The sequence below is a fragment of the Mirounga leonina genome, unplaced genomic scaffold (genome assembly GCF_011800145.1).
Source record: "Mirounga leonina isolate KUSES-001 unplaced genomic scaffold, KU_Mleo_1.0 Mir_200, whole genome shotgun sequence".
Taxonomy (NCBI): domain Eukaryota; kingdom Metazoa; phylum Chordata; class Mammalia; order Carnivora; family Phocidae; genus Mirounga; species Mirounga leonina.
The window spans coordinates 25,671,578-25,684,018 of record NW_023270503.1 but is presented as its reverse complement, the minus strand read 5'-3'; the positions used below and the strand labels follow the sequence as shown (position 1 = coordinate 25,684,018).

Here is a 12,441-nt window from a genome sequence, read left to right as displayed (position 1 = left end):
TTCAAAAATTAACAGCCACAATAGTTTATTTACAATTGAACTCTTTATAAGATATTTACAAGACAACCAATTTTACACATCAGAAATGGTATCAAAAGTATGAATTACAACACAGACAACAATATGAAATGGGCATAAAACAAAGCTGAAGTGGACAGACAAGCAATTTCTCTTTTTAATTTATTAACACTAGCTTAACTTTGTTAAAGAAAGAAACAAAGAACTATGTTTTAGGAGAATTGCAGGGCCTTTGTTGAAGATTGAATTTCACAGTGTTGTATCCCATGTAGGGAAAAAATAAGACTTAATTTTCCCCCCACACTCTAACACACTGTAATTTCGCTCTTGGAATTTTGCTAATCTACTCTCTCCAACCTCCTCAACAAACCTCAACACATCCAAATCAAAGGAGAACTGATCTAGAAGAGGGGACAATAAAATGAGCAGTCCTAGGTAGAGGGAGAACCAAGGAAACAGAATCCACTTAAGTCTGGCCAGATAGCACCTCATGGATTCCTCTTAGTCTAGCTCAAGTTCAGAATCTGGGGAGTCCCCTGGGTAGGGCACAAACACAAAGGTTATATTTGCTAACCCATATCCAAATTAGGAATCCGACAAATGCTGAAAATCAAGAAGAAACAGAGGAATCAAGGAACAACGTAAAGAGACACTGATCAGTCTTTTTTTCTTCTTGGGCACATTATAAAGGAACATAACATAGGTCAGAGTAGGAAAGCCAAACAGCTTGCCATTTAAAATGATGGAGAACAAAGAAAATCTGGCCCAGTTTTTCTAGAAATCTCCTTCCTCCCCTTAAGGTGTGAGATGAGAGCCCCTAGTGGAATAAGTCCTATTTCTCTCTACACTCTTGCTGCAATGAAGTTCACAGCAGGTTCCCTTGTGGAGAGCCCACTCTCCTAAGCAGATGGAGTTACAAATGAAAACCCATAGCCACACACACACACACACACACACACACACACACACACACACAAGGAGAAATAAAAGCAGCAAGATCATCCAAGAATACTACATGTGCTGCCGGAATAATTCCTTTAAAAGTCAAACCCAGGGAGCACAGATCAACATGTCACAAAAATCTTTAGCAGTGGGAGGCCCCTGAGGAACTTTTCTTTTCTTCCCACAATGGTATCCCCATTCTCTCATGCTCCATTGATGGGCCGGCCACACACCCTACATACCTTGGCTTCTCCTCTAAAAGTGCTAATAATCTGGGGACATATTCTCTTCAAGGATAAAAGCCCCTACCTTCTAGGAGATTAGACCCCTACTTGTTTTCACACAATAGTCATGAAGACTAAAGAAAGGCAATTCCTATATATTTAAGACCAGAGGTCTTGGCTCTATTTTCCTTCCAGATAGTTACAGGGATCTTACACTGAGACCAAAGTGGCCTGGAGTGCTGTCCTGAAATTTTTTAACAAAATGGGGGGAAAGGGGGACCAAGATGATACACATACAAATCTATTTTTACAAAGTGAATGGAGAAGCTCATTAGGTACATCCGTTTGTTTCAAGATGTAGACATTTGCCAGCCAAAGGAAGCACATATTTCCACATACACCCCCCACCCTCCCTAAATCTCTATCCCACCACCGAGAGCTCAGCTAAAAGAATAAAGCCCAACTAAGGAATACTTGAGAAGTGATGTGACACAAGGACATCTACACAGGTTCTGGCATGCCATTCTCAAATGTCAACTGCTTTTGTTTAGAGTCATAACTTGCCCAAAACTAACCATCCCCATTCTCTTTTCTAAGGATTTTATTTCTTGAGGAATGGGGGAAGAAATTCAGTTATCCATTAACTAAGAAAATAATCACAGCACAAATTCCTTCCCACATGGCTGTATCACAGAATAGTTTTAAGAGAACAACTGTCTTTTCAGACATTTATCTGCCAACTTTTCAATCTCTTTTCTACCCTGTGAAGATGACTTGCTTCATCACTTCACTTTTTATTCCTCATCTGGTCCTTAAGCTCATGGTGAGGTTTTTTGTTTGTTTTGTTTTAGGGTAAACACCACTATACTCAAACTCTAAGGAAAGGGTATACCAGGGCGAGAAGAGTGCCATGCAGGCACGACTCTATAGGCAGGGGTTGCTTCATCTTCCACAAGTCTAACGAAGAGAGCCCTTTTACCCCTTTAACGTAGGCAAATGTAGAGAAGCAGACCCCTGAGGCTTCCGGATCTGCCATCCTATAGATTTAGCTTGAGAGCTCATTTCCCCAAAAAGGGAAAAGAAATCCCAATCACCCTCCATAATTCACAATTAGCCCAATGAAAGAGTTTTTGCGAAATCAGAGTGATGAAAACAAAACAAGATCGAGGGAGTATGGAAGGGCATTATCAGCGAACAATAACATACATGAGGACATAGGTCACACATACAGGTCTCTGCCATTCTCTGGGAAATGGCGTGCTACAACTATCTGAAGACAGAAGGTTCTTGCCAGTTCAGCTATTTCCTACACGTCCGGTGAGGTGTTTGCTTCTTCTGGATCTCCAACCTGCATCGGCTACGCTCATCCAACCAGGGCAGCTCAAAATTCCTGGCAAGAAAAAGGTAAGGAAATCAACTTGGAAGACTAGAAGGGATTCAGTGTGGACCAAAGATGAACTCTAAAAAAGATACTATGCCCCTCACCACTCCTAACCCTGACTCTCAAGTTCTAAGTTTAGAATGTCTTTGCTGTCCCAAAGCCAGAGAAACAGTGTGCTATTAAAGTGACTAAATAATCTCTTTCTAACTCAAAAAGCAATCCTTCTAATTATTTTATCACTCCAATGCTAGTTGCCCAGATAGCCTCACTTCTGTCAAAGAGCCATGGCTATCCCTAAGCCACCTGTTCTACCTTATTATCTAGGCCTTCATGAGGTCTAAAAAGAAGGTAAAGTGCAGGCTACCTGAGAAGGGGTGGGGGGGAACCTTTATACTTACTGCGGAGTTAATTTGGGTAATGGTCGTCCAAATGCTACAACAGGCAAGAAGGGGGTAATCATCAAACTTTCAACTATGGGAGAAAGCCAAATGGGACCTTGTTAGTGACATAGAGGGGAAATGTCTAGCAACTACACCTGCTCCAAAATGCTGTTCATTCATTCAGAGCAAGTTGTACCCTGGAGCCTTGCACCCTTTTCCTTCTTTGAAAAACCTACTTTTTAGATAGACAAAACTTACCGTCATCTGGCTCAGGGAAAAATGAGGTAACCTCAGGCTCAGATTCCTGAATTCCTTTCTTTTTATACATTCTGAGCTGCAGTCGTTGTAAAATTCTTTGTTCCCTGATCCTCTGAATATCCCATCTGGGAAAAACAAACCAGACAAAACAAAGAAACAAACCCAATATTACTGAAAACCTGCTCTATAAAAGCAGCTAACACAGTCCAGACACTAGGGAGACCTGTGCTGACTCTTCTTAATGGGGTGGGGAGGGTGGGGGGTGGTAAGTGAACTGTGGTAAGGTGAACTGTCTGCCTGGTCAGGAAAGAGCTCTTTAGGTCTAGCAGTCCCAATCACGTGTTGATGTTCCACAGAGAGTGGAACTGAGGAAGGGCATACACAAAGAAAAAGAAGCCAAATATCTTTACTTGTAACAACTACCACTTCAAACTAAGATACTCAACCAATTGGGATGGCAGTAATTTAAGAGTGTTAAGGGCTCCAGGGTTTTTCACAGCATGGATGAGAGAGGTTAGGGTCCCAGGGCTCAGCTGTTCCAGGATGTGTATCTCTCGCCTCACCTTTTCCTTCTCTTCTCATCCAGCTCCAGTTTTGCATGCCGCTTTGAAAACACACTGTCATCCAGGTTCTGTGTAAAGAACAGCAGCTGATAAACTATTTATCACCACATGACACATGTATATGCAAACTCATTTCCAGGTTCCAGGAATGTAAAATCTTTTCCCTGCAGGTCCCACCTGAGTTTGTGAGTTTATGGATGTCATGGGAACCTCCTAGTAACAGAATCCAAAACACATACTCTTCTCCCCACACCCACCTTTGTAGACTGTCCGAACTTTGGAATTATGTCCTCAACTTTCCAAGGTGAAAATCATGTCAAACTGAAACAACCCTTGAGACTGCCATAAATCCTCCCTACCTCCATGCTTTGCGAGAGTCTGAGTTTTAAGAGTCAAATAAGTTTGGAATATGTAATTTTGTTGCTGAGTGGCACATTCTAACTTTTCTACTTAGCATGAAATTTCATTTTGTTTTGAACACTACCTAGTGATTTATTTTTGAATAAATCATTTACTCACTCTGAAACTCAGTTTTCTCTTCTATATAACAAACTATAGAAATGATCCCTGAAAGTATAGTCTTAGTTTTCTCTTCTATATAAACAAGAGCAGGGCTAGATAATCGCTCAAGTTTCCTTCTGGCTTTAAGAGTTATTTAACCCATCCATCCCGTTACTAGGACACATTCAAGTTAAACCTCCGTTTCTACCCTGTCCCTCACTCCCCTCTGCTGACAGGTCTTGGGTACCTACCTCCAAAAGGTCTGAAGGATTTGGGTCCCTTAGAGGCTCTACTGAGTGGTCCCTCCAAGAAGGAACTGAAAAAAAAAAAAGAAAGAAAAAGAAAGGGAGGAGGGGTGGAACCACCCTTAAATCCAAAGTCACACAACCCTCCTACTATTCACTAGGACAAGAGGTCTCTCCCCAGATTGGACAAAGTTACCAAGTGATAGGAATCCATTCTATGGCCTCACCTGAAGCCATATTCAGTGTCCTCGCTATGGTATAAAAGAACCTAAAATGCCATTGCAGTCTGCCAAACACAGGATCACAAAAAACCCTAAGCCAATACCTGACAATTCATATAATTGATGCTATTGCAGTTCCTGAAAAACAACTGAAATTTGTAGTCATTTTGAAGTCTATAGTGTAATCATACACCAAGGAATCTCACTCTCCCACATCCAGCTGATGGGGAACGCAGCTCCCAACCATCCACCATCCCACCGACCCCCCACCCCAGGCCCAGCCAGCACAGTTCCTATTCTACTCACCAGCCAAGACTGAAGTTTCTCCTGCAACACTTGATGGCATCAGATACCCTAAATAATGCAGGAAAGAAGAATCATCTCAGTGTAAAAAGAAAAAAAGCCCATACCCAAAATGGAGGAAAGGATCATCACTGAAGTTCTCACTAGGAAGCCATTTTGGTTTTTTTGAGTTGTTCTTTTGAGAATTTCTCTCTGGGGGAGGGGAAGAGGGAACAACAGACAAAAGAAAAGAAAATAAGCCCACCACTTTTTTTTTTACACTGAGACGACTTCTTTTCTTCATTATTTAGGGTGGTTTCCCTGCAACAGTTGATGGCCAAGGATATCAAACCTTAAACTCAGAACATGGCAGGTGAGTAAAAGTTGACCCTATTTTTCAAATAAAAGATCAGTGTTCTCAAAACTTACATATGTAGTCTTCTTAAACAGCTCCCTCCTCCCTCCAAACAAACTACCTTGCTGGTCCAGCCTGAACAACATGCACAAAGACTTTGGCTTCCTTAGAACAAGCCATTGAGCTTCCTCTTGAGATAGGGGCATCAAGAATAAGGATTCACACGTTTATTCACAACTCAGGCTCCTCAAAGGGCTGGGATTCCCCCCAGTCGGACTCTTTCTGTACTGCTATGCCCACAATCTCAGAGGTGTTTGGAATTTTCTGTACTAGGGCAGAGAGGGTTTTCAAAACAGCCAGTCAAACAGAACAGCTCTGGACCAAGCCATTTCCCAATCCCGGATGGGAAGTTGCTTCACAGTTTCTCTTAAGTTGTTACACAGCATTGCCATGGCAGCAAGAAGGTTAACCATTAAGGATGAACCTGTTCAACTGACTGAACCAACAAAAAAACCTGAACCTAGATCAGGATCCTGGTCTAGCTCATGTACTCAAGTGTGAGGCCTAATGAATTTTAGATAGTTAAGAAGAGTAATCTATCTTCCCCACTTAATTTTGTCACCAGAACAGCCAAACAAAGCCTGGAGAATGCTCTCGTCTTATTGGAATGGATTCCCATCCCCATCCCTGCTAGGGCAAGACACAGTGGTAGAAACTTGGGGCTGTGGCTCTCTTCAAGAAGACTTCCCCCACCATCACCCCGGAGCGCCCGCAGTGACTGTCACAGACTAACATTACACAATTGAAGGCACATTACAGTTACTGGTTGATGTAGGAGATAGGGTAGCATTTCTGTGTGGAAGCCATAAAGAAAAAAAAGGGAATGAAGACCAAGGTCCCACACCCCACACCCTCCCCAAGCAGCTCAGATATCCCAAGATAGTCCTTATTGTTTGAAAAATAGTTTGTAGACCATTTTATTTAAATATATGAACAACCAATGGGCTACTGCAATCCAAGTAAACTCTTCACATTTAGAACCTTTGTGAAGTATAGTAAGATAAAGTAAGACTGTTGGTCTTTGGCAGATTCCTCCTGCCCCCCAGACCGGGACATAGAGATACAGATAAATGTTTATATAGTTAAAGAGCGGAGGCCCAGGTGAAATTCCCCACCCCAAGCTGGCTCCCCAACCCAAAAATTACCATTGGCCCCTGAGAACACCCAAAGACCACCCTCCCAGGTTTCACACAATATCAATTGCAGGAACAGTCGTGCATGGCAAAGTATAAGTTCTATGCATTTCACAGCACAGAAAACCCTTCTTTCAGAGGGCATGCAAGTTGCCGGAGATTACACCCCCGAGTCTGGTGCTCTTGTGATGAGCAACTTACTGGCAAACACATCTCCCAGTGTTGTAAGCAGGCAAATACATTGAGCACATTTTGCTGTAATTCCATCTATTTGCAATGCCTGCACAGTGTCTGTCTCTGGCTGTTAACTTACTCATTCTTGACAGAACTCTGCTTTATTGATTGCACTTTTTTAAAAATGCCAAAGGCATTTTCACACTTGTTAGCTTGACCGCCACCACTAGGGTATAAGAGCAAGTGTTCTCTATGCCTTACTTGCTACAGTCTCCTCCTTCTTTGGAGAGGATTCCCGTAATGGTAACGGTGATGGGGGAGGCTGGTGCCAACGACACAAATACATTTCTGTGGTGGAAAGGTACGGCAAATCTTCTATCTCACTTGAGAAGGCTTTCTCCTTGGGATGGGTGCTGGGTCCCTTCTGGGGAGTGGAGAGTCTTGGCGGGGTGTCCACTGAAGACCGGGGCTTTTCTGGAGTTTCTTGGCTCCTCAATTCACGTTTACAAACAGTTTCAGATAAGGAACCACAGGGTTCCTCTTTAATGGGAGAGTGCTTAGGAGTTTTTGTTTTGACTTTTGAAAATTCAGGAGCCAGCTTTTTAACAGGAATCTTTCTTTCTGTACTTCCAAATGGGGATTTCCTATTAGATAGGGAAGAAAACATTATAAAATGTATTGACTCTTGAATAAAATCTGATTTGATTACATTTGGGGGCAAGAGAACAAACAAGTTCAGGTATCTAAATACCTAAACATCTGATTCAGTTGGCAGTCACGAGCAGGAACAGCCTCATGCTTACCAGTATTTAGAAGAGGCCCTCAGTTAAGTGTTTGTTCAACAAATCAGTTTCCATGCTTAAGAACCTCTAATTGCATCTTATTGCCCACTAAATCTAAAAAGGTTCCTATTTTATTCAAGACCCTTCAGCTAACATTAGGTGCCACTACTCTGTGGCCTATTTCATTCCTGTCAACCAGAGACCAGTCTCTTATTTTTTGCCCCAATTCTATACCATGTTAATTATAATCTATTTCTTTTTTCTTGCTATCTGCTGGCTTTCTCCCACCAATCTCCTCCCCCCCACCACTATTCCTAGAATGCCACTTCCTTTCCTTTTTACCAACCTAAATTCTATACTTCTTTTTCAAGAACCATCTCCTCCTTAAAGTTTCACTATTCTACCTCAGAATAATCTTTAATGTCTCTGAATCTTACAAAACTTAGTTTATATCACTGTTGTCTACTTTCATATTTTATTGCCATTGAATTCCGAGTTTACAAAATGTATGCCACCTTCCCAGCTAGACTGACATCTCTTTGGGTCCAAGGACGGTCAGACCTTACTTCTTTGTCCACTATTACCTAACACAATGAAGGAATTTAACACTTCCTAACTTGAAGTGAACTGCTATAGTTTTAAGAAACTCAGCTGTCACATTTGTTGCCCATTCTCTTTATGATGTACTCCACATTCTGTAATTACTACTGTGACCAAAATGTTCCCAACAGATTTTTATAGCCTGCAAGAATGTTTCAAGATAGTTTCTCAGCATGGAAGACCTCATAATTCAGGACATGGTTGTATTAAAACCAATTCATAAATCCCAATCCCCTACTCTCAGTCACTGGAAACACATGTCCTCATCATGTTCAGACAGTGTAACAAAGTTATCAGCACACCTTTTGTGTCCCTTTCCACTCCGCCCACAAGAGAAAGGCTTGGGAGGCAGAGTCTGGGATGTCTCGGAAAGCTCCGGCTGGCACTCCAGTTTAATTTTCTCGGATAGCTCCGTTTCCTCTCTCTCTTCAGTTTCATAGCCCTGAAACAGCTTGTGCCTTTCTTTCTCGTTATCCTTCTTTACCAGCTGCATCCGCCTTTCCATACGTTCAATCCGAGCAAGGAGCTAAAAGAGAGAGTGCCAAAATGCAGACTTAAAACACAAAAAATTACACCCAGGTACTTAGCCCCATTTAAGCATCAGTATGGTCTTCTGCCTCTTTCCATGGGTCATAGCAATTCAACTTATTTTTAACAGACAGGCATGAATCTGAAGAGTTTTCCTTAAACGCAATAGAGAAGACAAAGTACTCTGCTTAATTTTAGGGCTAACCTAGTTGAGGAGGGGTCTGGGGGAATTTGTAGTTCATTCTTTTGAAAGAAGATCCTCTTCTCTGGGAGGGGCCACAGCATGCCTTTCAGATGGCATGGTCTCTCTACTGCTAACCATGTGGCTCCAAGTCAGTTTGGGAGTTTCCAGAATTAACCTTATGTTCTTTTAGGAGGCCCTAAGTTTCTCCAAATCCTGTCCTCTCCACTTTCACTCCAAAATGCTATACACAAGGGCAAAGTCCAAACGGTATACTGAGAAGGAATTAAAAGCTCACAGTCACAGTGCCACGAGGGATTGCAGTGTTATTTGAAAGGGGCGTGCAGGGCATTGAAACAATGAACACTCAATCTGGAAGAATTGTAAGAGTAACCAGTACCCATAATCCCCCTGATCATGAAATATGCATGTTTCTTTGCATTTGAGATAACAGGAAAAAAATCTACCTATTTATCTAAATATTAATTAAACCAAAGTCTTTTAACTTTAATTAAAGGAGAACTACATAATCAAACAAAAAATGGACGTCTATTATCATTGAAAACTTCACATTAGAATGTTCTGAGAAAAGGTGCCAACTATGCTATTTAAAACACTATAGTAAGAATTTTATTTGGGTAGATGGCAATATTAATGTTGTCTTCATTATATCTACTTAGCTGCAGAGATTTCAGTAGAGGCCAAACAACAACTGGAATAAGAAAAACAAGCTTAAGCAATGCTAAGACTGCAATACACAACAAAAACGGTGAATGCCAAGTTCAGGCTGATACTCTATCCTTAACTCACCCCACTTTTCCTGCCTAGGAAAGTCTGCAAAGGGGCCATTACCTCAGGAACTGGGCAGAAACCTCCAAATCAGCAGAGAGCCCCCCTGTCAGCCATACTCTCATTTCATCTTCTGTTTTGATTCACAGCCTTAACATTACTTAACCATGGTTTGTGGGTGACATTTCCTTAATTTCTTCTCCTTCACTGGTCCTTCTCTTCCCGCCCCCCCCCATGTAAGGATATGATGTGTTGTAATTACAGTACCATCACACCCCTAGACTGCAGTACAGTAGCTGAGCAGTGCCACCTCCATGTTGAGTAACTTCCACAAATCAACACCATGAGGTATTTTGATGAGACCTGCCCCAGCTCCCATTCCACCTTGCAGAATGCATTCTCCAATAAAACAGCCGATGCCTGATGCGATTCATTTGTAAAGCAAACAAAATGAATAGCCCTCTGCTCCCCTGCTCAGCCCTTGGCGCACACAACGCCAGAGAGAGAGAGAGAGAGAAAGAGAGAGAGAGAGACTGCTGCAGCCTGAACACAACAATTGTAGAAACCATGTTTATTTTTAGGCAGCTGTAAGGTATGCTAGCACAGTAATACCCCCCCACCACCACATACACACAGCTTTCCTGATATCTGGAAGAGTATGTTTTAACGCATAAGGTGCTCTTGACTACTGCTGCAGTGAAAACAAGCCTATACAGTCATGCTCCTCAGAAGTAAAAATAAGTAATAAATTACTGCCCTACTATCTTAAGATTCTAAAAATTGGGATTTTCTGGGGAGGGCGTCTACGTAATACATTTAACAAACTTCCTTTCCCCTGATGCCTTAAAATCTACCAGCCCTTCCACACTACGCTTATACAAGGGAGCTGGTCAGTGGGTCATGTTTTATAACTAAGATTCTTATTCAAAACTGTCTGAAATCAAAGGCAGTGATTCTCTTCATATCATTTAAGAAGACTAAAATAGGATCTCACTGTGAATCACCTCTACCTCTCTGCCAATTAGAAGGCCTACTGCCCTCCTGTCTAAAGATGCTCCAGCAGTGCAACAGCTGCTCTGTCCCTCTCTAAGAATGCATTTCTAATGCACAATCTCTTTCATTCAACCCCTTCCATAAAGCCACCACATATGCATCCCACCTTTGCATTTTCAACCCTTCACAAATGAGATCTTTTCCCACTCTCCACGTCTTTCCCACAAGTCTGGGGCTGTCATTTTAAATTAACCCTTTGGCACCTGAAGCCTCCCCTCCCCCTCCCACTGGGAGGTTGCCCTTTAACCCTTCCCTCCAACCCAACGTGTCTGTGAGCCTGGTTCCCAAGGACCCGACACTTAAGATACTCCTTCGCTGGTGGCCAACCTCCTTACCCCTAACCAAGGGATACCTTAACCTCCTACAGCCCCCTTCCCCCGAGCATGCGCACAACTCGCTCGTCGTCCCGAACGCAGATTAACCCCTCCCGTACCGTGTCTCTCTCTGACTTCAGCTCCTCGATCTCCTTTTCCTTGGCCTGCAGCTGCTGCTGCTGCTGTTCGATGAGGTCCAATTGCAGCAGAAGGATCTGTTTGAGGCAGGCGGCCTGACTGGAGGCTCCCGAGCCGCCGCCACCCCCGAGAGGGCTCTTCCTCATACTCTTCCATCTGCCCTCGCTGGCCGCCAGGGTCCCGGCGGTGGCGGTGGGCGCGAGGGGTGGCGGCCCCGGCAGAGGTAGTGGTGGGGGTCCCGCCGGGTCCGAGGCGGTGGCAGCTGGGGGAGCCGCCCCACCCTTGTCCCCAGCCCAGGGCGTAGGCTCTTTGGCCGCCGCCACGAGAGAGCCCGTCTGAATGGGCAGCACCGCCTGATACTTGGGTCGGGGACTGCAGCCGGCTCCCGCGGCCGCTGGCTCCCCCCCAATGCCGGCTTGTTTGGTGGCCGGGGGCGGACAGGGCAAGGGCACCGAGCCGCCCCAGCTCTCTTCCTGCTGCCCGGGGGCCGCCCCGGCCGGGAGTAACAAGCCCCGGCCCTTGCCGCCGCAGCCGGCCGGGGAGGGCGCGGGGCTCCCGCCCTGGGAGGAGGCCAGCGGGGGCCCCGGCTCCTTGAGCTTACGGTGCCGGGGGAGGAAGTGGGCTTCGGCCGCCCCGGGCTCGTCCTCGGGCCCGCCCAGCGCCGCAGCCCGCTCGTAGTCCAGTCGCTGCTCAGGGTTGCCGCCGGCAGGGGCCGCGGCCGCCTTGAACACTGCGGATCTCATGGTCATAGTGGTCCGGAGCAGCGCCGGGGACCGAGACGGAGGAGGGGGTGGGGAAGGGGCGAGGTGTGGGGGGTCGAGGACGGAGGAGGGGGAGGGGAGTTTGGCGGGCTCGCCTCAGCAGCGCGGCAGCAGGCCTCGGCTAGCGCGGCTCCTCCGGGGCCCGGGCGCCATCCCGCCGGCGTGCGGAGAAGTGGAGGCCGCGGCTGAGGCCCGCCGCCGGCCCATGGGGGCCTCGCCGCCGCCTCTGCTGCCGCCGCCGCCGCCTTCGCCTCAGAGGCAGGAGCTCGCACCCAGCCGCCCCCGAGCTCATCCCCGGAGCTCGCTTCGGCCCCCCCTGGCCCGGCCGGGCCCGCCTCGTCTCCCCACCCCACACCCCCCCTTCCCCGCCCCGGCCCCCCGCCCCGGAGCTCGCCTCAGCCGCCCCGAGCCTCCATTTTCCCCCCGCTCCTCCTCAGGAGGGGGTGGGAGGGATGGGTCCGCCCAAAGCCCTCCTACTCCGGGAGGGGGTCTGTCGCCTCCCCGGGGGTCTCCGCGGCTCGGGGTCCCCCTCCCCCACAGTCACCCCCGGCGCCTCAG

General features: G+C 45.8%; 1 protein-coding gene across 2 annotated transcripts; it reads right to left on the bottom strand.

Annotated features, from left to right (window-relative positions):
• MSL1 (MSL complex subunit 1) lies at positions 1-12,221 on the bottom strand. Of its 2 annotated transcripts, XM_035027049.1 has the most exons (9): positions 11,104-12,221; positions 8,422-8,645; positions 6,999-7,381; positions 5,040-5,087; positions 4,519-4,583; positions 3,767-3,834; positions 3,204-3,328; positions 2,964-3,036; positions 1-2,574 (listed from the first exon to the last, which is right to left on the bottom strand). In XM_035027049.1, exons 1-9 carry the CDS (start codon positions 11,869-11,871, stop codon positions 2,484-2,486), a joined length of 1,845 nt encoding a protein of 614 aa, XP_034882940.1. In that variant the 5' UTR covers positions 11,872-12,221; the 3' UTR covers positions 1-2,483. The 2 variants fall into 2 exon arrangements, with proteins under 2 accessions (XP_034882940.1, XP_034882941.1); XM_035027050.1 differs by lacking the exon at positions 5,040-5,087.
• Positions 12,222-12,441: the final 220 nt, after the last annotated feature.

Bases quoted from the DNA above. Each gene is read 5' to 3' on its own strand.
- MSL1 (XM_035027049.1), bottom strand. From the start codon at position 11,871: ATGACCATGAGATCCGCAGTGTTCAAGGCGGCCGCGGCCCCTGCCGGC. The intron at 5,088-6,998 runs GTAAGGCATAGA...TGCATTATTTAG, and splicing joins GAAGGAGGAGACTGTAGCAA to GGTATCTGATGCCATCAAGT. The intron at 2,575-2,963 runs GTAAGTATAAAG...TTTTCTTGCCAG, and splicing joins TTACCCAAATTAACTCCGCA to GAATTTTGAGCTGCCCTGGT.